Source organism: Esox lucius, chromosome 21 (genome assembly GCF_011004845.1).
Source record: "Esox lucius isolate fEsoLuc1 chromosome 21, fEsoLuc1.pri, whole genome shotgun sequence".
Classification (NCBI taxonomy): domain Eukaryota; kingdom Metazoa; phylum Chordata; class Actinopteri; order Esociformes; family Esocidae; genus Esox; species Esox lucius.
Genome location: NC_047589.1, coordinates 24,005,317 through 24,031,797, shown reverse-complemented (window position 1 = coordinate 24,031,797; position 26,481 = coordinate 24,005,317). Strand labels below are relative to the sequence as shown.

Here is a 26,481-nt window from a genome sequence, read left to right as displayed (position 1 = left end):
AATATAATTTAGAATGTTGTTGAAATCCATTTTATGTCTCTCTGAGGTTTCCATAGGTCCTACTGTAAACAGGTATACTCTTGTCTCCAAGTCTTTCTAGCAAACTAAATTAGTGTTCTCCCCCATTGTGCATTGTTTGAGGCATGGATAGAAGGAGAGAGAGAGATGGAGTACTGTGACCCAAATAAGCAAGCGCATGCTAATGAATCCAGGCGTTAGAATTCAATTTGGGTCAATTAATGTGGTGCCAAAATGGCCCCAATGATTAGTCACTTGATGGGTGTAGGGGCAGAGGAGAAAAATCTATGAAGGAAAAGGGAGAATTTAACTGGCAGGCCTTACCAGCTTCTGTAGCCCTGGCCTTTCTTTTTCTCTCGCACTCTCTCTCCTTGTCAGTCTCTGTCCTCTGTCTCTCTTTCAGCTCAGGCTTGCTGTCAGTTTTGCCATGGTATATTCTTCATCACTCTGGTGTTCTCCCTCGCTGGTTTCCTCTCTCTCCTGTCACTTCGACTCCACGTGATCCACTGTTGACAAAGGGCTCCCGTCAGAAGACACCCCAGGGCCCATTGGACAGCCTCCTAATTTGCTCTGTGCTTTTGAACCAATCAGGCGCCTCCCCCCTCCCTGAGGGACGGTGACGCAATGCTCTCGCTCAGGTTCCTGGCAGGCGGCCAAGGAGGCGCAGGGCATTGTTGTGTTGGAGCTCTGTTATTGGTGGGCCAGTCTTGGCTGGCTCTGTGCCAGTTCTAGACAGGGGGAGCTGGAATGAAAACAATAACAAGCTAGAGAGAAGTGTTAAGGTGGGCTGTGTCCGAGAAATGTTAAGGTGGGCTGTGTCCGAGAAGTGTTAAGGTGGGCCGGGTCCAAGAAGTGGTGGGCCGGGGACTGTTGGTTTACATGAACTGAGCCCTTGTGACCTGGTGCTGTTTTGGCCTGAATAGCAACATGATGAATCACCGTTTGGGTAGATTTAGGAGGAGATGAAGGAAAAAGTAGCCTAACCTACACTAGTCATGAATCCATTCAACCCCGAAATTATTCTGAAAAATAATTTGTTCATTTATGATAATTAAGTAATTTTGCTTAGGATTTTTCCTTTTGTGAATTGAATGTAACTGCAGTTGATTTCACTTTTGCTTGTGATATGAAATTGACTTTTACCTCAACTCTAACCATGCCCTCTGTCCTGTCAATCCCCCTGCCCATTCAATTGGCCTTTTAACAGGAGAAGTTGTACTAGGGGCGTGTGACCTCATTTATATGTGCCCATGTGCGCTTGTCGATCCCATTCCTTTACTAATTTCTTTACATTTGTGTATGTATGCAAGCAGGCATCTGTGTGAAGATCTCACTTCTAATATTCTATGTTCGTGTTCATGCGTGTATGTCCGTGCATGCGTGCAGTCGCAAATTACGGGCTTGTTAAGCTGATCTAATTGAAAGTAGCTCTGACAGGCCCAAAGTAATCACAGGCCTAATGAAACACTGCACTTTAATGAGAGGCATCTGTCCCAAAGAGAGTAACCATGTATTCCCAAAGAGGCTGGATGATCATTGAGGACTGAGGTGGGGATAAGTACTAAAGTTTGATGGGAGTCATTTTATTTGACCGCCCAAGATTTCTGAATAAATACATTAATGTGTTTATTTTGATGGCCCTGATTCCCGCATGGTAATGGAGAGTCTTGTGATTGTACTCGCATTTAAACAATTTTAAATTAACCTTATATTTGCATTATCTGTGTTTGGTCTTCTTCTGGTCATTTTGCAGTCTACTGAAGAAGAAATTGTCCTGTGGGTAGTTAGTTCATGATGCATGACCCACTGTGTGACTTGATTAACATGGTTAATTTGAAAGCACCATAAAACCTCATTGGTTGTTAACTTTTGCAAACCGTTCAGCCTGATTCAAGCGTTCGGCCTGATTCAAGCGTTCGGCCTGATTTAGTTTTTTTTGTGTTAATTTCACAATACAATATGCTTTTTTTTATCATTTGTTTTCCAGATACGTCTGCTCTTTCCAAATACTTATAATATTGTTGTGTAAATAGAACACAAACATTTAGGCCAAATGTTCTGTAAATGCCTACAAGGCATGTCCATAACCTCCCGAAGGTTATTCAGCTCGTAATTAAAGCTGCAGCGTTTTCAACAAAAACGATGTGCAACATGTCCTTGGACAGAGATGCATGAGCCATGGCTGAGCAAAATTAGAGCAAACACTAGAGAGAAATGGGGGGGAGGGGGCTGGATAGATTACATATTAGGCCTTTTGGCACAGGCATACAAGGCCATCCTTCACTGCACCCATCTCACCACCAAGCCCGCTATTTAAAATGATTTCCCTCCAAGGTAAAATCTGTAATTTCTTGCTCAGCCCAAATGGCAGCCCTGCCACTTGGTTTACTATAAAGTTAATGGTTGGCAAGGAAATGCCACCAGTCTTAAATTAATAGATTGGCCTAGAATGAGGGCTCCACAGTTTGGTTACAAGTAAAAGATGGAGTCACGGCAGTGCTCAAGAAATGAAGTTTATTTACTTGATGCCAACTCCTTCCAATGAAAGTCAGACATGGATGTCAGTGTTTTCACTTATTAAGGACCTTAACACACCTCAGATTCGGTTATTTGATCTAGGTTGCTCAGAATCACATTTTGTTAGTTACTTTGCAAACTGTTCCCACAGCATTCCATATGCCAATTATTTCCTGCCGCCTGGAACCCTGAGTGCATTACGTTTATTGATTCAGTTAGAACGCAAGTAATCTTTTCGTGTTCGGAAAAACGCTGTTTTCTGAAAACACTGTCCATGTGATATCTGGTGGAGTTCTGCTTTCGATGGGTCGTTTTAGATTTATTATTCATGCATTGGCTTGTCATGAACATTTTACCCATAGTTTTGTTTGATTCAAGAAACCACTTTACCAAAACAAATGCTATTGTGGTCATAGCATTATTTTGGGGAGTCATATCTTAGCCTCTTCAGGGACTCTTAAAGATTTCTTTTTTTTTTTAAATGCAAATTTGCCTTGGAGGGATGTGTGGAAATGTACATGTTTTCTGCTTCTGTAGGAAACAATCCCCCCTGTTACTGACAAGGAATTAGCTATTACTAGGCTAATATCTCATTAACTGGCAAATAATATAAACATGAACACAGGCATATACAGATGGATCTGTGCTTTGATCTCACAATGCTTGTCAATAGTGTCCCCCATCCAAGCAAAATCAAACTTGCATAGTTCGATTTAGGTTTTGCAATGTTATCTGGAAAGGGCTAATATAATGTTAATTCAACCGTCCTTCTGTAGAGGGAAAAATGTATGGAGTATAGTGACTAACAGGGTGAATCTTTAATAGTTGAGGGAAGTTCATTCTCCTGCTTCTCTGCGTGTTTCTTCTGCATGGCAGTTCTGGTGGAGTGGCATGGCCAAGCACAGCCTAGAGGGAACATTGCCCATATGTAGAATACATCAGCATGTGTTTGTGCAATAGCATAAATGGACCACAGCTCCTTTTATAAAATGTCAATTTAGCACAGCATGTATTATTTCCATGATCTAATTTTAGATGCGCTGGTTTCAACATCTCAATATACCATCAAGTTGTCGCTTTTCCCCAAAGTGAATAGAAATTGCTATTAATTAGCTATTGGCTATAAAGAACACAGTGAGATTTTGCCCAAATCGTGGGGTTACAATTTATTTGAGCCTTAATGTGAAAGGGATGTGGTGTGCGTTAGGCATCAAATGAAAGAAAATGCAAATAATGCATAATCATTTTCTATTTAATTTGCAGGCAAGTATTTTAAAGCATTAATAATGTCCAAATAAAGACACTTCTATAGCAGAGCTTTTTGTATTCAGCCGTAAATGCAGATGTTGCCGGGATGAGCGGGGGAGGGGGTTGTATACAGTAGCCTTTTATCCCCAGTTCCCTACTGATGCCCGGTACTGGGCAAAGAGCTTCCTCAAACCGGGGGCTCTCTTTTTAAATGTTAATTCTCCCTTTTTTCCGCTCCTCTGTGGCCTGGGAGTACTGGGGTGGCTTCATCCAACAACACCAGATTGCCATTCCCCAAATCCTGGAATAGGTTGTATCCGGGGCTGGGGGGGCTGGGGGTGGGTAAGGAGAGAGGGAGAGAGACTGATCCTTGTGCTTTGGCCCAGAAGGGACATTATCTACCCTGGTGCTTTCTTATCGAGGGAGATGATTGGTGATAGTTATAATATCAATGAGCACTCCTTGTCTTTGATACAGGGTTATAACATTATCTGATTTAAAGATCATTGAAATGGTGTCACAGCGTTGTCTGAATTAAAGAGAACTAATGCCAAATGTGACACTGTTATCCTGCATTAAAACGTTGGTTTTGTGAATTTGATACGTTTGGTTTTAATGTCAGATACCAGCCACAGTAGTCACACACAGGACGTTTCTGTTAGTCACATCTGACGTTGATTTATGTTTTTAGTTTAAATTAGTTTTCTGCCTTTTGATTAGTTTGTTGTTCGATAACCAGATTCCATTTGCCATGCCTGTGGATTTCGATTGTGACTGCTATCGGGTAAAAATGAACGCTGACCTGTCTCCTCTCCGCGTCCAGGGTCAGCTCCCCGGACAGTGGTCTTCACTTGTCCTCGGCACCGGGCAGCACGGATCCCTTCGGCGAGGAGCCGGCCCGCCGGTTCTCGGAGCTGGGTGAGATTGGCCTCCCTGATGACGTCAATGTCCAGTCCCTGTTCGACCCCACGGGCCAGTGCTGCGCCCACCTGCACTGTGCAGCCTGGTCTGAGGGGGTGTGTCGCGGCGAGGCCCAGGACTCACTGCTCTACGTGGACAAAGCCATAGACTCAGGGAGCACGGAGGTGAGTGACGAGAGCCCGCGGGTTTGCATGGTGGCCAGGCCTTGGACTTCAATAAGAGAGGTCAGCCGTTCTTCGTGTGTGTGTGTGTGTGTGTGTGTGTGTGTACGCCCCTGACGTCTTTAACCTGAGTGTCTAGCGAGTCAGCCACGCTGTCGATACGGCCGCGGCTTTAGGCTGGAGATTGAGTCGCAGCAGATGTCGCGAGCAGCCAGCCGTGGTGCGATTTGAGCCAAGGTGGTCTGCGGGCGGAAAGACGACATTGTAATTAAGCGGCGGAAAGGAAAGTGTTTGAGTGGTGTCTCCGGGCCACCGTAACCATCAGCTGTGCCGTGGCGTCAGGGTGTAATGGGTGACTCTGCCCGTGTTCACGTTAGCTCTGTTTCACAGCAGCCTCTTCTGCACTCCTGCGGTGAATGTTTCCACTGACTGCTGGTTGTCTGATTATGATTATGAGCTGGCTAATTGAATTGAAGGGGGAAGTAATTAAGCAAACTGTCTTGATGCAGTGTTTACAGTTAAGCATTAACTTTGTGTGTGTGTGGTTGGAGGGGGCACAGAGCAGTTCAAAAGGTCCCGGCGCCTCCTTTTAAAAATATTTTTACTAATTAGTAGTTGAGCGCCGTTGCCACAGCAGTTCCTCTGAGCGTAACTGTAGTGTTAGCAATTTCATCAACAGGGAGGGATGTAGGAAGGGAGGGCGATGCTCACCTAGTATCTGGTGCAGAGGGACAAGGGGGAGGCATTCAAAACGGTTTTGTTTGCTTATATCTTACGGTGAATGCTGAAGGATGATTCATCCAGCGTTTTGGTTTAGCTAAATGATATGGAGAATGCAGTAGGATGGAAAAATACTGGAGTTTTGTGTAGTTACTGGACTACTTGCGCTACACATACAGTGGGGAGAACACGTATTTGATACACTGCCGATTTTGAAGGTTTTCCCACTTACAAAGCATGTAGAAGTCTGTAAAAAAAAATCCAGAAAAACACATTGTATGATTTTTAAGTAATTCATTAGCATTTTATTGCATGACATAAGTAGTTGATACATCAGAAAAGCAGAACTTAATATTTGGTACAGAAACCTTTGTTTGCAATTAGAGATCATACGTTTCCTGTAGTTCTTGACCAGGTTTGCACACACTGCAGCTGGATTACGGCGTAGTGTGGTCCCAGCTCTCTTCAGGTCATTGACCAGGTCCTGCCGTGTAGTTCTGGGCTGATCCCACACCTTCCTCATGATCATTGATGCCCTACGAGGTGAGATCTTGCATGGAGCCCCAGACCGAAGGAGATTGACAGTCATCTTGAACTTCTTCCATTTTCTAATAATTGTGCCAACAGTTTTTTGCCTTCTCACCAAGCCGCTTGCCTATTGTCCTGTAGCCCATCCTAGCCTTGTGCAAGACTACAATGTTATCCCTGATGTCCTTACACAGCTCTCTGGTCTTGGCCATTATGGAGAGGTTGGAGTCTGTTTGATTGAGTGTGTGGACAGGTGTCTTTTATACAGGTAACAAGTTTAAACAGGTGCAGTTAATACAGGTAATAAGTGGAGAACAGGAGGGCTTCTTAAAGAAAACCTAACAGATCTGTGAGAGACAGAATTCTTACTGGTTGGTAGGTGATCAAATACTTATGTCATGCAATAAAATGCAAATTAATTATTTAAAAATTATACTATGTGATTTTCTGGATTTTTGTTTTAGATTCCATCTCTCACAGTGTACCTATGATAAAAATGGCAGACCTCTACATGCTTTGTAAGTAGGAAAACCTGCAAAATCAGCAGTGTATCAAATACTTGTTCTCCCCACTGTAGCTTACATCAATAGTTCATTCATATTGTCGAAAATCATCAAAGCTTATTGGTTACGTACCTGTGTAATGACTCGGAAACGGACATTAGTTATCATAAAAATTCTCATAGAGAATGACTGGTGTTAGCTAGTTGTTCTTGTTAGCACAACAGATACATGCATATGCAAGTCGCAAGACAGCTTTGGCATTATATATAAATGTAAGTATTGACAGACTTACTCAAAGGTTGTTTAGGAGGATTTAGACTACCGATCATCCATTTTGATAGCTGGGCTTATTAACTCTTCACTTTTTACAGGTTTCTGTGAATAGAATTGCAACTTTTTAGATAGATTATGAAAATAAATATTTGCTGTACCCGTCTTAGCTACCTTGCTAACTAGGAATAGTTTACATGCCTTTGCAGTATACATTATTAGCTGTATTTTTTTTAGCTGGTTTAGCTGGTTAGCTAATTTGCTTCCTATCTAGCTATGTTACTGCAGGGTTGGAAATGGACCAGAACCAAGTTCTGTGGTATCCTTTGTGCTTGGGGCTACAACCAAATGTCACCCGATTCTTGAATCTGTATGAGGCACATCATGACTTCACGAGTGACTTATAAAAGTAGGTTAAATTTCACCACCTCCCCCTAGAAATTGCTTTTTTTAATGTTATACAAACTATTTGTCTGTAAATATGAACACAGTGAAGACAGTAATCATCAAGTGGAGAAAATATGGCACAAGAGAGACATTTCCAAGAACTGGACGTACCTCCAAAATTGATGAAAAGACTAGAAGAAAACTGGTCAGGGAGGCTTCCAAGGGGCCTACAGCAACATTAAAGGAACTGCAGGAATTTCTGGCAAGTACTGGCTGTGTTCTACATGTGACCACAATCTCCCGTATTCTTCATATGAATGGGGGAGGGTGGCAAGACGGAAGCCTTTTCTTACAAAGAAAAACATCCAAAAAAGCATGTGGGATAATGTTATGGTCTGATGAAACCAAGGTTGAACTTTTTGGCCAATATTTCGAAAGGTATGGTTGGCACAAAAACAACACTGCACATCACCCAAAGATGGAATGGCCCAGCCAGAGCCCAGACCTTAAATCCAATTGAACATCTGTGGGGTGATCTGAAGAGGGCTGTGGACAGGAGATGTCCTCGCAATCTGACGGATTTGGTGCGCTTTTGCAAAGAAGAGTGGGCAAATATTGCCACGTCAAGATGTGCCATGCTAATAGACTCCTACCCATAAAGACAGTGCTGTAATAATATCACACTTAAGCAACCAGGTTATTGTGAGTTTTCTTTTTTTTTTCTCAAAGATTTCAGTTTGTTTTTCAATTGTATTGTTCACGTTATCAGTCAAATTGAAGGTGGAAAAAGTTCTGACCTGATTTATCTTTGTCTCATTCTTTTACATCACAAGAACCTGGCATTTGAACAGGGGTGTGTAAACTTTTTATATCCACTGTACATGGAAATATTGATGTTTGAGAAGATTGTCTGAGAAGTTGAACGAAAGCAGGTCTTTGTCTATAGGGGTTCCATGGTCAGTGTGTCGCAAGGACGCTATTGTGGGTATTTTGAAAGATCTTGTTCATGGAAATCTGAAAAGTGTATCTACTGCAGTAAAAAAGAAACAAATATGTAGCCAAACCAAATCTAGCATGTAGATGTAGGCTTGTTGACTTGACAGCTTTCAAAACGTGGAATTATATGGCCAGTCAGCCATTGGTACAGGCATGGTATGCGTTTTATGTTATTTATATATACATATACATATACATATATATATATATATATATATATATATACATAAAGTTTTTTTTTGTGCAGAAACTTCATAGACAGTTCCTAAAATCTGTTACAATGTGAGTAGTACAATATGACATTTTGCAAGACGCATTCTTTTGTGTACAAGACCTATGCGAAGATAAGGTTTAATATACATTTTTTGGTCTTACATTTAAATTTTCAGCAATGATCTTTGATTTAGAAGGGATTCTGTCTGTATGGATAAGTTAGCAAGCATAATGGCATAAATCTATCTGATCCAGTCAGCCATTTTTACGGTACAGTGCTAATTCAAACTAATGGCAGCTTCCAGGCACTGATACTACATGAAAACAAACATGAAAACAAACATGAATATGTTTTCAGTTACTTTTCCTATACATAAAAAAAACCATTATGTGCACCTTATAGTTTTTACATTGTATAAAAAATATAAAGCTTTCATTTTCCTGATGTGAATAGGGATGAAAAAGATAACATTCGAACAGGAACTGGGTCAAGCTGTGTATTTTAAGATGAATTATCACAAAACTGTGGTGTGTTATCACAATACCCCCCCACCCCCCAACCCCCACCCCCCAATCCTTTAATTATAGACAATTATGTGACTACTTCATCTTGTTCTCCGCGAAATAAAACGTTTTTATTTATTTATTTTTGCCGGGGGGGGGGGGGGGGGGGGGGGGTTAATCTGTTTGTGCTGTGCATTTAAAACCCCCCATTGTTTGTTTCTTCTCCGTGTTAAGGACAGGGCATTACTTGTGTGTGTGTGCTGGAGATGGGGGCTCTGTTAAAGGTCATCCCTGGCATTACACTGGGGCTCATTGGGGTGTGAAGCAGAAAAGGTCACGGAGCTCAGGAGACAGCACCTCTGGAGTTTCCTGTACGCACACGCACACACGCGCGCGCACACATACACGCATACATTTATATACACACACTTTTATTTGCACTCATGTAAACTTGCTACTTGTCATCACCCAGCTCAGAAATTCTCTCTTTCTCTCACTCACACACGGAGAGACACACACACACAAGCACAGACATGCACATGCTCCCGGCACTAACATGCCATTCTCACCTCCATATCATGTCTGCCTGATTGCATTTCCACCCTAAATCAGCTAAACTATCGGCATGTTACTCGTTTAAACTCACTCAGCTGAAATGTCAGGCTTCTTATGCGAGTCTGTGTAAACTCATAAGCCGCGTGTTTGTGTCCTGTGCATGCGTGTTTGTGTCCTGTGCATGCGTGTTTGTGTGCGCAGCAGCTCTCGGTGAGCATCGTATATTTGGCCGCCTCACGTTAATGTATCTGCGCATACTGCACGTGTGCAGGTCTGTCCATGTGTGCCGGCAGTACTACGGAAATGGCGTTGTGCCATTATGTCATCCGGTTGTGGGTCAGAGCTTTCCCTCCTCTCCCCTGGTGGTGTTATGCCCCTCCAGTATATGTTGACAGGGTCTGGCAGCTAGCTGTGTAACCCCCCGCGGGCGTTGGGGCTTCAGGATAACCTCTCTGCTTTTTAAGATGGTGTCGCCTTATCTGCTGTTGAGGTGTCAGCTTTTAAGAAAACTAATGTGAAACTTGAGTCATTGATAGGACTTAACCTGAGCTAATTTGTCTGCCGCCATGACACAAGCCAAGTTTCTGTTGTGAACTCTGGATGGCACTGTGTGTTAGGTTTTACTATTGTGTTGTATTGGCAGTGGGATAAACTGGGGGTGGACAAAATAACCGCATGGAAAAGGACCGTTACATCAAAGTGATTACGTCTCAACTACAAACAAGTTAGCAGTACATATGTGTCAGCTATGAAAGAGGTCTGACAATTCTCACTTTCATATTGGAGTTTTTAATGCAACAAGGGGCAGCGTTTCAAGGAGTCTGTGCCCAAATTGCAGGTGCGTTGGTCACAGAAACCTGAATTATTCAGTGTGTGAACTCTGTGGTCTGTACATCTTTGGAGTTTATTGCAGGGCTGCCGTTGTTGAAACACTTGTATCCAGCGACAATGCAGGTGCTGACTCAATTTAGTGGTCATTTTTGAGGCTGTACCTTTGGGGCACTGAGAAACTATCCGCTCAAGTGTACATGTATCCATTGGTCAGCTTCAGCATGCGGCCACATTTCCTCGGCATACGCCAGCAGGATTACGGAGACGCACAAAGAATCATAACTTGGTGCAAGGAGGGAAAAAAGCAATGTGGCCTAAAGAGCCATCTTTCACTTTATTTCCTACATCCAGAGATGTTGACATTTGGAGAAAGCTAACTGATGCCTTCAGCACATGCGTCTGCTGCCAGCTGTTAAACGTGCTGGCCGGTCCGTCATGGCATGGGCGGCTATCTTGTTGTAGGCATTGGGTCTGATTAATCTGAAGCCATTTTACAGGAGCAGGTGCACCCTATGGTTCAAACACTGTTCCCTCATGATGTTCCAATATTCCCACATGATAATGCCCCCATACGCAGTTAACGAATTCATGAAGGGGTTTCTGAACACCAGGATGACATCAGACGTCTTCTATGGCCTCCACAATCACCAGATATGAACATCCATGGAGTACGAAGTAGATTTCCACCCCATTTATCCCTCAAAGAACGGGAGGTTTTTCTTCTTGAAGAAGGGTTCAGTACACACCGTCCAGGACTTGTATGACAGCATTCCAAGAAGGACTAGAGCTGTTCTAAAGATATTCTAAAAGATAGCCATACTCCTTATTAGGTCCTTGATATTAATGGCTTTTCTGTTTAATTCACCTGTTGTATGCTATCAGTTGCTAAATATTACAAATATTACCAGGTTTGAGTTGAATTCAGGTGTTTCATTCTTTGTGCACGTGAGGGTGGGGTTGTCATTACTTTGCATTTACATGTACATTACCATTCAAAGGTTTGGGGTCCCTTTGAAATGTATTTTGTTTTCCATGAAAACATACATGAAATTAGTTTGAATAGGAAATATGGTCATTGACAAGTTTAGAAAGAATAATCAGTAATCGATATATTGTGTCCTTCAAACTTTGCTTTTGTCAAAGTCATTTTGCAGCAATTACAGCCTTGCAGACCTTTAGCATTCTAGATGTCAGTTTGAGGTAATCTGAAGAGATTTCACCCCCTGATGAGATGTCTTTCTTTGCTGCTCTGTCTTGAAGCATCCCACATTTGCCTCTGCACTGTTGAGTTTGAGACTGGTGTTTTGCAGGAACTATTTAATGAAGCTGCCAGTTGAGGACCTGTGAGGCTCCTGTTTCTCAAACTAGACACTCTGATTTATTTGTCCTCTTGCTCAGTTGTGCACTGGGGCCTCCCACTCCTCTTTCTATTCTGGTTAGAGACAATTTGCGCTCCTCTGTGAAGCTCTATGCATGGAATAGCCTTCATTTTTCAGAACAAGAATATACAAGTTTCCAAAGAAAGTTCTTTGTTTCTGGACATTTTGAGCCTGTAATCGAACCCAGAAATGCTGATGCTACAGATACACAACTTGTATAAAGAAGGCCACAGTTTTCGGCTGTGCTAAAATAATTGCTAAAGCGTTTTTTAATGATCAATGAGCCTTTTAAAATGATTAACTTGGATTAGCAAACATAACGTGCCTTTGGAACACAGGAGTGATTGCTGCTGATAATCGGCCTCTGTACACCTATGTAGATATTACCCTTAAAAATCTGCGGTTTCCAGCTACAATAGTAGTTTACAACATTAATAATGTCTACGCTGAATTTCTGATCAATTTGATTAAATGGACACAATGTAAGTTTATTTCTTTTAAAACAAGGTCAAAACAAGGCCCCGAACGTTTCATCGGTAGTGTACATTCAGACTCTTATCCAGAATGACACTTCTGAGCTTAGTTAAGCTGTACTGTGCTGTCTCGTTCACTCATCCACCATAGTGTCTGCAACCAGCTTGAATACCACTGGGCCTGTGTGAATATACCATTTACAAACCAGCGCTGCACAATTTGGTTCAGCACAACAGTGTTAAAAAAGCTAAATGGTTAAAGTCATGTCTAGCCCTCATGAGGCCTTATTCTATTCACATTGGCACTGCGCTATCTACCCATTGCATCTTTCTTGTCTGGTTTGCTCCATTTGGACGGAAGCCATTTTGGCTCTTTGTAGATTCGGGAGGGGTTGGGGAGGTGGGCAACCATCCTATTGCCGTAGCAACATCTATTTGGGGGGAGAGTGGGGAGGGCTGGGTTGTCTGGTTAAAATAAAAAAGCACTAAGCGGTATCGACGGATGGAAACTTTACAGGTTACGCATTTACGTTCGCTCAACTCATATCTGAGGACTTAATTTGGCCTGTCTGTTCTGTTACCGAGGCAGACTTTCTGCACAAATTCAATGGTTTGTTTAGAATAGCAACAATGCATTAGAGCTGAAATTTGTCAAGTTGTGATTGTTGCAACCATGTGTCCATGAATGAATTGAAGTACAAATAATGGTTTTGGGCGCCTATAAACTGAGATCTGCAATAAGGGTGTAGTTGGACTCATTCCCTATAGAAAGTGTAGATGAAGCCCATATTGGCCTGACTTCCAACAGTGTGCCAGACTGGTCCAATCTGAGCAGGTATATCTGGGTTGGGGTCAGGAGGATGCAACAATATAGAATGGTCGGGTTGGGTTGTTGCATGGAAAATTAATTGTCAGGGAATTGTGTCTGACGTTTTCACATCTGCACCCTTACAAAGAACGCACAATCCTTTGTATATATATTTTTTGTCACGTCTCCGAGGTGTGTTTCAAAGCGCCATCTATGTTTGTCCCCCAGGAGACACTATGAAGGAAGCCTGTGTGATTTGCAGTGTTTCTCAAGTTAAAAACATGTGACTTCTCTGATGTGAGCAAAGTGATCCCGGGATTGGTTAACAGCAGGGATGGAATTTCATGGTGGCTCCGGTGGCCATGGCTGTGATGCGCTCCTTTTGCCTTGGGGACCTGGCTGATGGCCTTGGGGCCCTGGCAAATTAGGCACCCCCTTAAGACCAAGATGACTACGATAAAAAAAAAAGAAAACTGATTTCTTGACTCCTTATTCTGAGTGTTCCAAGCCATGTTGTTGCATTGTCAATTGTGTTTCTTTTTATGTGATTGAGTTGAAGTGTGGTCATGACAATTGTTATGGTGTATAGGCCCTAATTTTCTCTTTCTCTCCTCCACCCCCCCCCCTCCCTCTCGCCCCCCTCCCCCCAGAGCTGTGCGTACTGTAAGCGCCTTGGAGCGTCCGTCAAGTGCTTTGAGGAGGGGTGCTGTCGCTCCTATCATTTCCCCTGTGCTGCAGCCGCCGGAACTTTCCAGGACATGCGACAACACGTCCTCTTCTGCCCCGACCACCTTCACCTGGCCTCACAGACGTGTGAGTGAGGCCGTAGCGTTTGACAGGGCGCGGTCCCGACGCTTGGCCCGCTTCTGGAATCCAACCTTTTTAATCTGGTTCTCCTCTCTCGCCCGCAGGTAAAGAGGAGGTGAAGTGCTTGCTCTGTGACAGCGCCGGGGACATGCAGGACCAGCTCTTCTGTACCACGTGTGGGCAGCACTACCACGGGGCGTGTCTCGACGTGGGCGTCACCCCGCTGAGGCGGGCAGGCTGGCAGTGCCCAGAATGCAAAGTCTGTCAGACATGCAGGTAACGGGAGCGGTTCTGAGGCCCGTCCGCCGTACGCACTCGAATGCACGTCAGTCAGCCGTGCGTGCTAGTAGCGATTGCGTGAGCGGTGTCGTCGCCCATCCTACGAGCTCTAGTCCTGTTGACCAACCCAGGGCCGGGATATGACAACTGTAATGGCTCCCAGGCTGGTTTTGTCGGTGCTCCCAGGCTAGTTTGCTTCACGGGGCTAGCTAAGAATGTGGAACATTTTGACTGTTACCCAAGTCGACAGAGTTGACCCCAAATGACTGGCTCTGTGACTCCCCTGGGCTGTACTCTACTCTCCAAGGACCCTGAAACTGAGTAAAACCGTTCCATTGATTATTGTGATTCTTATCTGGAATACCAACAAACCAATCCTGCAACTCATTGTGTCTTACCGGCTCCGACCAATGAGCCATTTGTGGACGGTGTTGACATTGGTATCAAACTTGTGTTCTAATGGATTTTCTTCTATATCTTCTATAGGAAGATTGACAGGGACAATACAGTCTCCACTTAATAAAAAACATATTTTATAGGCGCATCCATCGGCACATTGGGAGGAAAGATGAGAGTTGGGGAGATGTATGCATACTGTATTTCATCAGCCTCAACCTCCCTACATGTTCAACCAGCCTTGCACAGTCAATTCTCTCTCAAGGCTGTCTGCCTCAAAGGGGAGTGTTTATCTTTGCAGAAGGATGTGTGTGTAACGGGTGTGTGTTATAGTGTTGTGTAGTGTAGCGGATGGTGGCTGCCTTGGTGTGTGTGCAGTGGTGTGTGTTTGTAGGGAGTAGAATTTTGGTGGAGTACAGTAAAGATTAGATGAATGACAGCTATGACTGAATCTCTGGAGATTACGATTCTCAGTGCTCAAGGACTCTAGAATCGAAGGCCAGGAAATGAAGTAATGAAAAACCCACGAGAGCGAAACCTGCCATGTCTCTTTTAAAGTTTAGTTTCATGTTGTTGTTTTTTTGTATAGTTTGCTAAACTCTGCATTGTCTAAATTAAATGTTTATTTTGTGGGAGTGAGTTCCACTGCCATCACAGTGATTTGAGTATGGTGGTACTGAGTTGCACTGCAGTCTCTGAGGAGTAAGACCCAAACAGACCCCCCTCTACATAGCGGACCCCTGCCCCATGGTGTTGACCTGAGCTGTTAAGGAGCTAGACAAAGGAAAGGAAAGAAGGGGGGGGGGCACTCTGGGATGTTAAGCGTACCAAATTTGTGTGATTGTTTGTAAAAATAATATTAGCTACTGGGATTTAATGTATCGCTCATCATAACCCCCCCCCCCCCCCCATTTAACCTTAACCCTAATTCTAAATCTTACCCAATGGACCGTCAGTTCTCAATCCCATAATGTTTAATGGTGCATTTGATTGGCTGGACTAATTAAGAATCTTAAAGGAAATCTGTTCTTTCTTACCGAAACAACTCATGTGTAGGTAATGAAGAGGTCTTGTTAGCCGTGTGGTAGATCACTTCTGCATTATAGCATGTATGGCGTGGTGTTCCTGTGTAGTTGACTGGTAATGCTGCGTGCACACTGCCCGCTCGCTCAACTCGTAAATCGCTCAATCCCTGGCAAGCTATTGCTGAGCCCTCCCTTGGTGCCCACTCAGGCGGGGCGTGTCATCCTAACTTATGCCAGTGACAACCAGTCAGCCAGTATAGGGGAAGCATCAGTCTCTGCAATTATTAATAAGAATGTATTATTTGCGCGACAAATGTATTACGTATCTACACAATGAGCTAGCTAGCGAGCGAGTTTTAAGCTAGCGAGTAGAGAAGAGAAGGGTCTTTCAAGATGCAGAGAACATCTACCCTGCCACTGGTAGTCGCCAAACTCCGTCACTGGCCGTTCTGTGCGCGTGTACGTTTCTGCATACTTCCTGGTTGACAAAGCGGTGTGATATGAAGCAGGACCTCTTGATCGGATGCGCCGAGGAGGTCACATCCTGATCTTCAACTCTTTCTTGTCTAGGGTGTGTCTTTATATTAGGTGTGTGTGTCATTTCGTGTGTGTCATTTCTTGTTTGTCGACATTATTGGGTGAAAGTGTGCATTTTTTCCTCACTTGGGTTTTTGTGTGCCTGCGCTTGTGTTCCAGGAACCCCGGGGAGGACAGTAAGATGCTAGTGTGTGACATGTGCGATAAAGGCTATCACACCTTCTGTCTCCAGCCTGTCATGGAATCCATCCCCACTAACGGTTGGCGATGCAAGGTAAGAAAACCTCCACAAAAGCCTTACGTGGGGGAAAGGAAACATGGCTGAAAAGACGAGTAAGAGGCTTGGAACGAAGGCAGGCTTTTAGGTGAAGCTCTTGTCGTCTTAGATCAAGTCTCCTTTTACTGTTGCACTCCTCCCCCATCCCCTCTCCTGTCTCCCTCCCCAACTCTGTTTCTCTCTCCATTTCTTTCTCCATCTCTCTGTTGTCCCCTAAGAGTCTGAATCAGAGGCTGTTTCACCGTCCCCCCTTCCACCCCCACCCGGCTTCTCTCTGAGTGTATTTGCTGTTTTTATTCAGCAGTTGAAAATAGCTTTTGTGGCTCTTAGTGGCTTTTTGTAGCAGCTTTTTGGGCCGTGGGGTTGGGGGACGGGTTGCACAGATCCTGACATGGACAATGCAGTGTTACGGACGCTTTGCAGTGGATTGCAGTGGGGAGCTCTGTATTAAGTCCTGAATGACAGATTCTGATTTGAGTTGGGTTGCAAAAGTGGAGAATACAGAAACAGAATACGAATGTTGAGTTCCAGTGGAATCGATTGTCCCCAACCATTCTCTCCTTACTATAGAAGGGAATTGTTTTATTTCTCTTATGGCACTGATTTTAGAAAATATTAAACGTTCTTAAGTTAATCTTGTGGCACAGACCAAAGTGATAAATGTTTTCCCCCTCACACTTCTGTTCTGTATCCAAATATAATGAGGATAGGAATGTTGATGTTGTTTTCCGGCAAGATGGCTATTCACGTTAAAGATGTGGCCTTAGGTCTGATGACCACGTTAATTTTCCTCCGTATCGAAATAGTGCGAATAAAAGCCCACCGGTCTCATTGATATCCACGGCGGGATGAATCAGCCAGTCTCCGTGTCAGCAGTGGGTGGATACTGAGATGTAATGTGTGCTAATGCATCATTTCACATCTGCCCCTTCACCCTGCCAGAAGCTGGATGATTGTGGTACTGGATGAGGAGATGGAGGAGCGAAGGGTTGGGGGGGGGGGGAAGAGAAGTGTTCCATGACTGAGAGAATCTACAGTGAGAGGAGTAGATGGGAGGGGTGGATGGAGGGAGGAAGTAGGCGGACAATGGCTGGATCTGCCTCTGATTGGCAGCTGGCAGGTCTGCTACCCCTCTCTTCATTGATCTCTCTATTCCACTCTTTCTCCCCCGTGCTCTGTTTCTCTCTCGGTCTCCCCACCCTCCCCCTCTTCCTCATATGTCCGTGCTGGCCCCTCTGTAAGGAATCCCTGTCCATCCACCGCTCAGTGTCAGAACACACTATGCTTCAAGACATAGTGAGTTATCCGATGCCTGCTACGCCGCCCTCTAAACCCCCCCCCCCCCCCCCCGCCCATGATACACAGGGAAGGGTATGACAGACAGCAGTGGCACAGAGAAGCTTTAGAATGAGTTTGTTCTTCCTACTCGCCCCCGAAAGCTGGGAATGACGTGGCTCCTTTAGAATGTCAATCAATGAGCTTGAAGTGGTACTTTTTGAAGGCGTGATGACATTTCCTGCTGGCGGATCGTAGGCTCACTGCATAGGAGGGAAAATATTTTAATAGGACGTGGGGATTTTTATGTTAATCATTGTCGTGGTGTAGTCAGATTAATGAAAATTATTTAGAAATGTCAAATAATGTTTTAGCGATTCGGTATCATTTATTGTAACAACGTGACGTGTGGCGTTAGAGGATTATACACAAACATCTCAATGCAAAGTTCCATTATATTGTATTTCATGAAACTGATGGGAACTACGAATCTTTCTGACATCATGAGACAAGTTAGGGGTTGACAGCAGGGTAGGAAATCTACTGGTTCACCCGTCACATCATTTTTACAAGACACATTTTCACCTTCAAATAAATTACAAATCACAGAGAACAAACACATGCAATGTGCCTCAAAATCCTAAAACATGTGTTTCAAAGAACAACAAACATGAAAATTTTTTAATATTGTTACCATATAAACTCACCTAAAGGATTATTAGGAACACCTGTTAAATTTCTCATTAATGCAATTATCTAATCAACCAATCACTGGCAGTTGCTTCAATGGAATTAGGGGTGTGGCCCTGGTCAAGACAATCTCCTGAACTCCAAACTGAATGTCAGAATGGGGAAGAAAGGTGATTTAAGCCACTTTGAGCGTGGCATGGTTGTTTGTGCCAGGTGGGCCTGTCTGAGTATTTCACAATCTGCTCAGTTACTGGGATTTTCACGCACAACCATTTCTAGGGTTTACAAAGAATGGTGTGAAAAGGGAAAAACATCCAGTATGCGGCAGTCCTGTGGGCGAAATGCCTTGTTGATGCTAGAGGTCAGAGGGGAATGGGCCAACTGATTCAAGCTGATAGAAGAGCAACTTTGACTGAAATAACCACTTGTTAAAACCGAGGTATGCAGCAAAGCATTTGTGAAGCCACAACATGCACAACCTTGAGGCGGATGGGCTACAACAGCAGAAGACCCCACCGGGTACCACTCATCTCCACTACAAATAGGAAAAAGAGGCTCCAATTTGCACGAGCTCACCAAAATTGGACAGTTGAAGACTGGAAGAATGTTGCCTGGTCTGATCAGTCTCGATTTCTGTTGAGACATTCAGATGGTGGAGTCAGAATTTGGCGTAAACAGAATGAGAACATGGATCCATCATGCCTTGTTACCACTGTGCAGGCTGGTGGTGGTGGTGTAATGGTGTGGGGGATGTTTTCTTGGCACACTTTAGGCCCCTTAGTGCCAATTGGGCATCGTTTAAATGCCACAGCCTACCTGAGCATTGTTTCTGACCATGTCCATCCCTTTATGACCACCATGTACCCATCCTCTGATGGCTACTTCCAGCAGGATAATGCACCATGTCACAAAGCTCGAATCATTTCAAATTGGTTTCTTGAACATGACAATGAGTTCACTGTACTGAAATGGCCCCCACAGTCACCAGATCTCAACCCAATAGAGCATCTTTGGGATGTGGTGGAACGGGAGCTTCGTGCCCTGGATGTGCATCCCACAAATCTCCATCAACTGCAAGATGCTATCCTATCAATATGGGCCAACATTTCTAAAGAATGCTTTCAGCACCTTGTTGAATCAATGCCACATAGAATTAAAGCAGTTCTGAAGGCGAAAGGGGGTCAAACACAGTATTAATATGGTGTTCCTAATAATCCTTTAGGTGAGTGTAGTTTCCATAATAAATTAATTGGCTGTGTGTCAAATGAATGCTGACAGTGTGAGAAGTACATTTGCTTTATTTGTTATACGCTAGTCAAAGCCTCACCTTTCCAGTGTCGTCCTTTCGCCGCTTTTCCAAATATTAATGTTTCTTGTTGCTTTAACAGGGTTCGAGTAGTCTTTTGGGTAGTGTTACTTTAACCACTGCTTGCTTTTTTTATCCCTGCAATTTGCAGTCACATTTCTGCTATCAAGCGAGCTAGAAATAATGCAAAACATTTACCTCAGCCTGTGTAACTATAACCGCTTGCTGCAACGCCACTTGTTTTGCAATGTGCCGATAGATTTTGAGCCAATGCTCTCACCAGCCAACCAAACTTGCGTCGCTCTCATGTAATTTGTGTTTGACTTTCCAGTCAAAGAGCGTCTGGGAGAATCTGGACATATTAATTGAAGTTGATTTGTGTTTTCTAAGATTAACTGTTTTTTTTTTTTTTATAGGTATTTTCAGAATAGTCTTTTTGGCTAATACCTGCCATAGATTTGCCACACATTTTGACAGATCTTTGCGCCAATGGGACTTAGTCTTTTCTTTTTCTCACTGAGGTCAGGGGTGTTTGCACATCTACAAAGGGTTGAATCTTCGTGCTCATTTGTGCACAAGATCACGTGGCTGAGGGGAATAGTGTAACTGTCTTAAAAATACTAAACATTTTGGGCAAGGTCAGAGAATCATTAGAGAAGAGAGAGTGCGGCCGTCAAGACCCTTTTTTTTTTCTACGGTAAAACGTGCCAACTTAGTGGTCTACAAAATGTGGCTTTCCCTAGTCAGTGTCAAAATCTTTAGCTGAAAATGTAAAGTTTCGCAGTATGATTAGTATTAATATGTCCAAAGTATCCGAAGTACATAAAGTCTATAGGCATAGCCTAAGGTAAAAGGAAGTGAACGCACTGCAACACTGTTAATGGTTAGTGGCAAACGTGAGCCAGCTAGTTAACTGAAGTAGTTATGCTTAATTCAATTGGGTCTCCTTATGGCTTTACAATAGTGTGTAATGGGTAGTTCTAAACCAGTAAATTTTTTCAAAACCCCAAAACATAACTATTTTATAAATTATAGGTTACCACATTGTAAAAACAAAGTTACTAAGTCTTTGACCGTGCTGTGTTTGTGTGAAATGAAGCGCATTACAACGTGAAAATAGTTGTCATTCCCAATGTGAAAATCCATATTGACAAGTGTAAGGCCTCACGTCTCTCCCCCCACTGCTCTCTCCCTCTCCAGAACTGTCGGGTGTGTTGTCAGTGTGGGACCAGGCAGTCGGGCCCACGGGCCCACAACATCACGCTGTGTGAAAGTTGCCAGGGGCGCCCGGGGGAGCCCGCCATCGTCCTGCCTTGCCCGCTGTGTGGGAGAGACCAGGGCCCCGGGGACACCTCCAAAGATGACCTCCTCACCTGCCGTACCTGCAAGAGGTAGGCCTCATCCTGTCGCCGCGGTTATGCTTGGTTGCCTTCCGTTCCCGTCGGTCTTCTGAGGGAATCCCGAGCAAGTCGACAAGCTGTTGTTCGGCCGAGCGACAACGTGTGGTTGTTGCTCTGATTCTTGAGTGGTTAGATCAGCGTTCGGCGCGTTTCTTCAGCGTTGGTCCCCGCGTGCAGGTCGTGTCATGCCGTCTCATTGTGTGTGTGATTGAGCTGTCAACTAACGATGTGACACCCCGCTGTCGGCGTCGTCCCATATTGAATTACAGATTGTGATGTGGTTTACAGCTGCTGTCACAACCACAGTGTTGGATAATGTCTTGTATAGATTCATCTTAATTGGTTTACGAGCTTCACAGATTCGGAAACTCAGCATTACAGAACTGTAGCCCAGTAGGTTTAGTAGGTTTCTCTGTCGTTTTACTGGATACATATGGTCGACACCAAAGTCCCACTGAAGGTTAATTACGCCGTATTGCCCAGGTACCATCTCCCAGTGGCACATTGTTCTTGACCCCTTAAGTTAAGGCTGGGTATTAAAATTACAGGTAATCAGTCTCTTAAAAAGGTCCTTTCTGTTAATAGTTCTTACGACTGAACATTGTAGAATACACCCATTTAGGATAAGCCAGTGAAGGAATAGGGGGTGTAATGTCAACATAAAGAAGAGCATGGGTGATACCCGTTGGCCATTCTAGTGATAATTGGTAGGTTACTGGCTAACGGGAATCTATTCCAGCCAGTGTTATTTACCGGTCTCTGAGCTGGATTTGGCAGGGCTTCTGAGGGTCAAGGTTTTTCCGCAACAGAGTGACTGTTGCCCATGGCGACCACTTGGAGGTCGTTACGGCAACCCCGAGCTCAGGCAGTCCGCACAGTGATGCCTTTGTGACGAGGGGTCGAGTAAAGTATAGACCACTACGGTGAATGGATTGGTTTATCCAAGGCCCAGCAAAGTCGCCCGAGGGTCAAACACATCTTTCACTGCTGTAGACACTTCCTCAGGTCCAGGGAAGTACCAAAATCAACCCCTAGATCGGGACCTCGGTTGCTGTTTTAGCCATTTTCTTTTTGATAGGGCTGCCGCAGTTCTTTCCTTAAGTTATTCATTCAATTTCAACACAAGCGTAGTTATTGCAGGTAGTTTTATTAACCCCAGTTTGCTCAAATAGGCGATTTCCAGAGGCCCCCATATAAGTACTTCCAATCATACTGAGATCGTACGACTGAGTATACTAACATCACTGTGAGAGCCCACAGGCACTTCCACAGTGGTCCTTCAAACGTTCTCAAAATGCACTACATTTCCTCAGTGCTTACTCATAGCCCTTAGTCCTTGCACCAGTCGTTGTTGCCCCCCCACCATGCACACTGAACATCATATCAAACTCACACCAGTCCGTCTTTTGAAGTAGCTAGAGCTTGGGCTTCGCTGGAGCAGCCAGGTTCCCCTTAGCGACCCTCCACCTCTCACAGATACTCACTCTGGGGTCCTCTCGACACAGCCGGCTGCCCGGCCCAGGTGCCTGCTCAGAAATGTAATTACCAGAGGCGGGGAGAGTCGGAGAGGATGGAGAGGCGGCGAGTCAAGCTGCAGGCGCCCAAGTGGGACTCCCACAGCACCATGACAGGAAGAGAGGCGGGAGGGGCTGGAGTGCGAGAGAGGGCTTGGGAAAACCAAGAAAAAGTGGAGCAAGGGTGAGAGTGAGAAAGGGGAACGCCGGCAGGGCAAATCCACAAACCCGGAGGCTCAGAGAAACTGGGAGATATGCCACGGAGGATGACTGACCCAACCTGCCTGCCTGGGAGGTTTAGTCACTCCTAATGTTTCCGGGTAGATGTCAGAAAACTACTGCTGCTGTGAAGCGGGACATGTGCACTTTGTGACCAACCGTCTCTTAGTTGTCAAGGTTATTGGGAGACTAGTGGATGTGGGGAAGCGTGACTTACACTTTTAGGAGAAAGAAATGTATTAACAGTGTTTGAATTTGTTTAATTTCTCTCAGGTGGCTTCATGGCGAGTGTGAGAAGCAGGCAGGTGTTGACCTGAACCTTCTTCCCCTGGCCAACTACGTCTGTACTGCCTGTAAACAGCTTGGGCAGGATGTGGTGGAAACCCCAACAAGTCCCATCCAGGAGGTGGTAGAGCCAGAACCAGATCCAACTATGGGTAAGAAGATACTGCTCTGGGTCTTGTTGACTGTGTGGAATCGTGTGTGACTAGATGTGTTTAGTGCTGCGGTCTGGTTGGTTACAAGGTGGCCCCAATTGATTGGTATTTCTGTGGCCAAAAACAACGATGCAGTTACATGTCTATGTGCTTTCTATGGGCTGGCCTACATGATGAGATTAGGGATGATGTCTCCAAAAGGTTAGCCTTCATAATTACCTGAAAGGAGCATTTTCTTGGAAGTTCATTTGTCTTTGGTTATTTTGGAATTTGTGTCGGTTTTGTGTTTCCCACAGCCGAGTTGTTGGATGGAGATCTGGTCATTCTAATGCGCTGTAGTCTTTATGTAGAGTAGTGGTGTAGATTTGTTAACTATGTGGAATAATGATGCAGGTTTGTTCTTAACTATGTGGACTAGTGCTGTAGGCTTGTTGTTAATGTGCAATATGACTCTAGGTTTGTTGTTAACTCTCTGGAATAGTGGTGTATGTTTGTTTTTATCGATGTAAACACTTTTTAATGACATGGATTACACCGCTGTTACTTAAAGTGAAGGTCCACAGCATCATCTGAATACAGAACCAGGCAGTGACTGGTAGAGCAGAAATGCATCAATTACTAGCTTCCTGTATTCACACAACCAGCTGGTGACCTATCATGGGCCGGCCCCACCAGCTAAAAGCCAATCTGATTTCCCTCCAAGGCGTTATTACCGGGTCTAATGAAAATGGACCCTTTTCCCAGCCTGCTTGGCAGCAAGATGAATTGCGGAGCGGATTTGTTGTTATTTCCCCTCTCTCCATTTCAATCCTTTTCTCTCCACCACCTACTCTCTACTTATAGTCAGCCCCTTCACTATTCTCAACTATCTGTGTGTCTCTTTCTCCCTGTGTGTATGTATGTGTGTGTATGTGTGTGTATGTGTGTGTATGTGTGTGTATGTGTGTGTATGTGTGTGTATGTGTGTGTATGTGTGTGTGTGTGTGTGTGTGTGTGTGTGTGTGTGTGTGTGGTCATGGTAAGAAGGGTGCGTGCGTGTAAGGAAACACCATTGAGTGTTTGTGATTGCGTGCCCGCGCGTGTTGAAGAGGCGTGTGTGATGGTAGGCTTGGCTGAGGGAAGACAGGGTGGGTAGAGTTTGTTACTCGCCACGGGCTCCTCCTTTGTGGTGCCAAGCTGCCAGCAACAGCATCCACAGAACGTTGGGCCTAGGCCAACACAGACCAGCCTGAGCACAGGGCGAGGAAGCAATCATCCTCCTCTTGTGCTGCATCTGCTTGTTCCATCTCTGTGTGTCGCTCGCTCGCTCGTTCTGTGTGTCGCTCGCTCGCTCGTTCTGTGTGTCGCTCGCTCGCTCGTTCTGTGTGTCGCTCGCTCGCTCGTTCTGTGTGTCGCTCGCTCGCTCGTTCTGTGTGTCGCTCGCTCGCTCGTTCTGTGTGTCGCTCGCTCTCTCGTTCTGTGTGTCGCTCGCTCGTTCTGTGTGTCGCTCGCTCGCTCGCTCGTTCTGTGTGTCGCTCGCTCGCTCGTTCTGTGTGTCGCTCGCTCGCTCGTTCTGTGTGTCGCTCGCTCGCTCGTTCTGTGTGTCGCTCGCTCGCTCGCTCGTTCTCTGTGTCGCTCGCTCGCTCGCTCGTTCTCTGTGTCGCTCGCTCGCTCGTTCTCTGTGTCGCTCGCTCGCTCGTTCTCTGTGTCGCTCGCTTTGTGTCTGTCAATATATTTCACTTCCATCATAAAGCCTTTTTTTACATCAACAGTTGTCACAAAGTGCTTATATATACACTACTGGTGTCAAGCACTGCTCCAGCATCTCTTAATTTTGTCTGTGTCTGACGAATGTTCTTCTTTGTGATCCAAACACCTCAAACTTAGATTTGTCTGTCCACACTTTTTTCCAATTTCCCCCCATCCAGTGTCTGTGTTCTTTTGCCCATCTTAATCTTTTCTTTGTTTTGGCCACTCTGACATGTCATTTTCAACTTTGCCTAAAAGGCCAGCATCCAGGAGTCACCTCTTCACTGTTGACATTGAGACTGGTGTTTTGCAGGTACTATTTAATGAAGCTGCCAGTTGAGGAACTGTGAGGCGTCGGTTTCTCAAACTAGACACTAATGTCTTTGTCTACTTGCTCAGTTGTGCACTGGGGCCTGGTCAGAGACAGTCTGCGCTCTTCTGGGATGGGAGAAGTGCACAGCGTTTCTTGGCAATTTCTTGCATGAAATAGACTTTATTTTTTGGAACAAGAATAGACGACTAACATTTTGAGTCTGTACTTGAACCCACAATTGCTGATTCAGTAGTCTAAAGATGGCCAGTTTTACTGCTTCTTTAATCAAGCTTTCAGCTGTGCTAACATAATTGCAAAAGGGTTCTATAATGATCAATTAGCTTTTAAAAATGATTCACTTGTATTAGCAAACACTGCGTGCCATTAGAACACAGGCCAATTAACAGCAACCATCACGCCTTTGTATGCCTAGGTTGATATTCCATCAAATTGGCCTATTCCATAACATCTGACTATTGTAGCCATTTCCAGCTACAATAGCCATTTACAACATTAACAATGTCTACACTGTATTTATGATCAGTGTAGACAGCAGGTACCGTCAGGCAGACGCTAGATCTGCAACGCAACCAGGTAGACTTTGGACGGGGGCCAGCCAGGAGCTGCCAGGCCAGGTAGTGCTAAGATGTGTTCCAGAGACTTGGGTTTTCCAAGGACTGAACATCACCAACATAGAATTCAGACTGTCCTTAGCCCCCCCGGGCATATCAACTATTGCAGCTTATAACTCTGGTCAGAGAACAACCAGCTAGGAAATAACTACAGCCCACGGAGTTCACTACCATCGCATGAGCGTTGGGGTTGACTTGGGGTAACATGAGTAAGCCAGTGATATCATAATAACATTCAGCAGCATAGGATATCCCAGTGGAAAGGGGGGTCTCACAGAAAAAGAGCAATCAGACAGAATATGTAATTCCATTTAAATGTGGTGCGTGTAGATTGTGCTTGTTTTTGTCCCACGACAATGTCGTCACACCGGCGTTGAATTTCATTCTTCCCCCTCCGTATGACGAGTTATAAAGAGCTATCTGGCTAATCAGTGGAGGACCCAATTAGAAATGATAGAATTTGAACTTGAAGTGGGAAACACCAGAAAGGATGGTTGGTAATCAGGAGTTGGTCAAGGTTCATAAGTCCAAGGACGCTTTCAGCCACGTGTATAAACTCGAGACATTCACCGGAGAAACGAATGACATTACTGACATGGTGGGCTACCTAGATG

At 44.6% G+C, this 26,481-nt stretch overlaps 1 protein-coding gene across 12 annotated transcripts in view; it reads left to right on the top strand.

Moving 5' to 3' along the window:
• kmt2ca (lysine (K)-specific methyltransferase 2Ca) overlaps positions 1-26,481 on the top strand; it is a 147,873-nt gene that overhangs the window by 51,140 nt on the left and 70,252 nt on the right. For all 12 annotated transcript variants that reach the window (XM_029116184.2, XM_029116186.2, XM_029116188.2 and 9 more), the window contains 6 exons: positions 4,607-4,868; positions 13,683-13,845; positions 13,944-14,115; positions 16,236-16,350; positions 20,825-21,015; positions 23,031-23,194. In XM_029116184.2, coding sequence (XP_028972017.2) covers positions 4,607-4,868; positions 13,683-13,845; positions 13,944-14,115; positions 16,236-16,350; positions 20,825-21,015; positions 23,031-23,194 — 1,067 coding nt within the window. The remainder of the gene's footprint in view (positions 1-4,606; positions 4,869-13,682; positions 13,846-13,943; positions 14,116-16,235; positions 16,351-20,824; positions 21,016-23,030; positions 23,195-26,481) is intronic.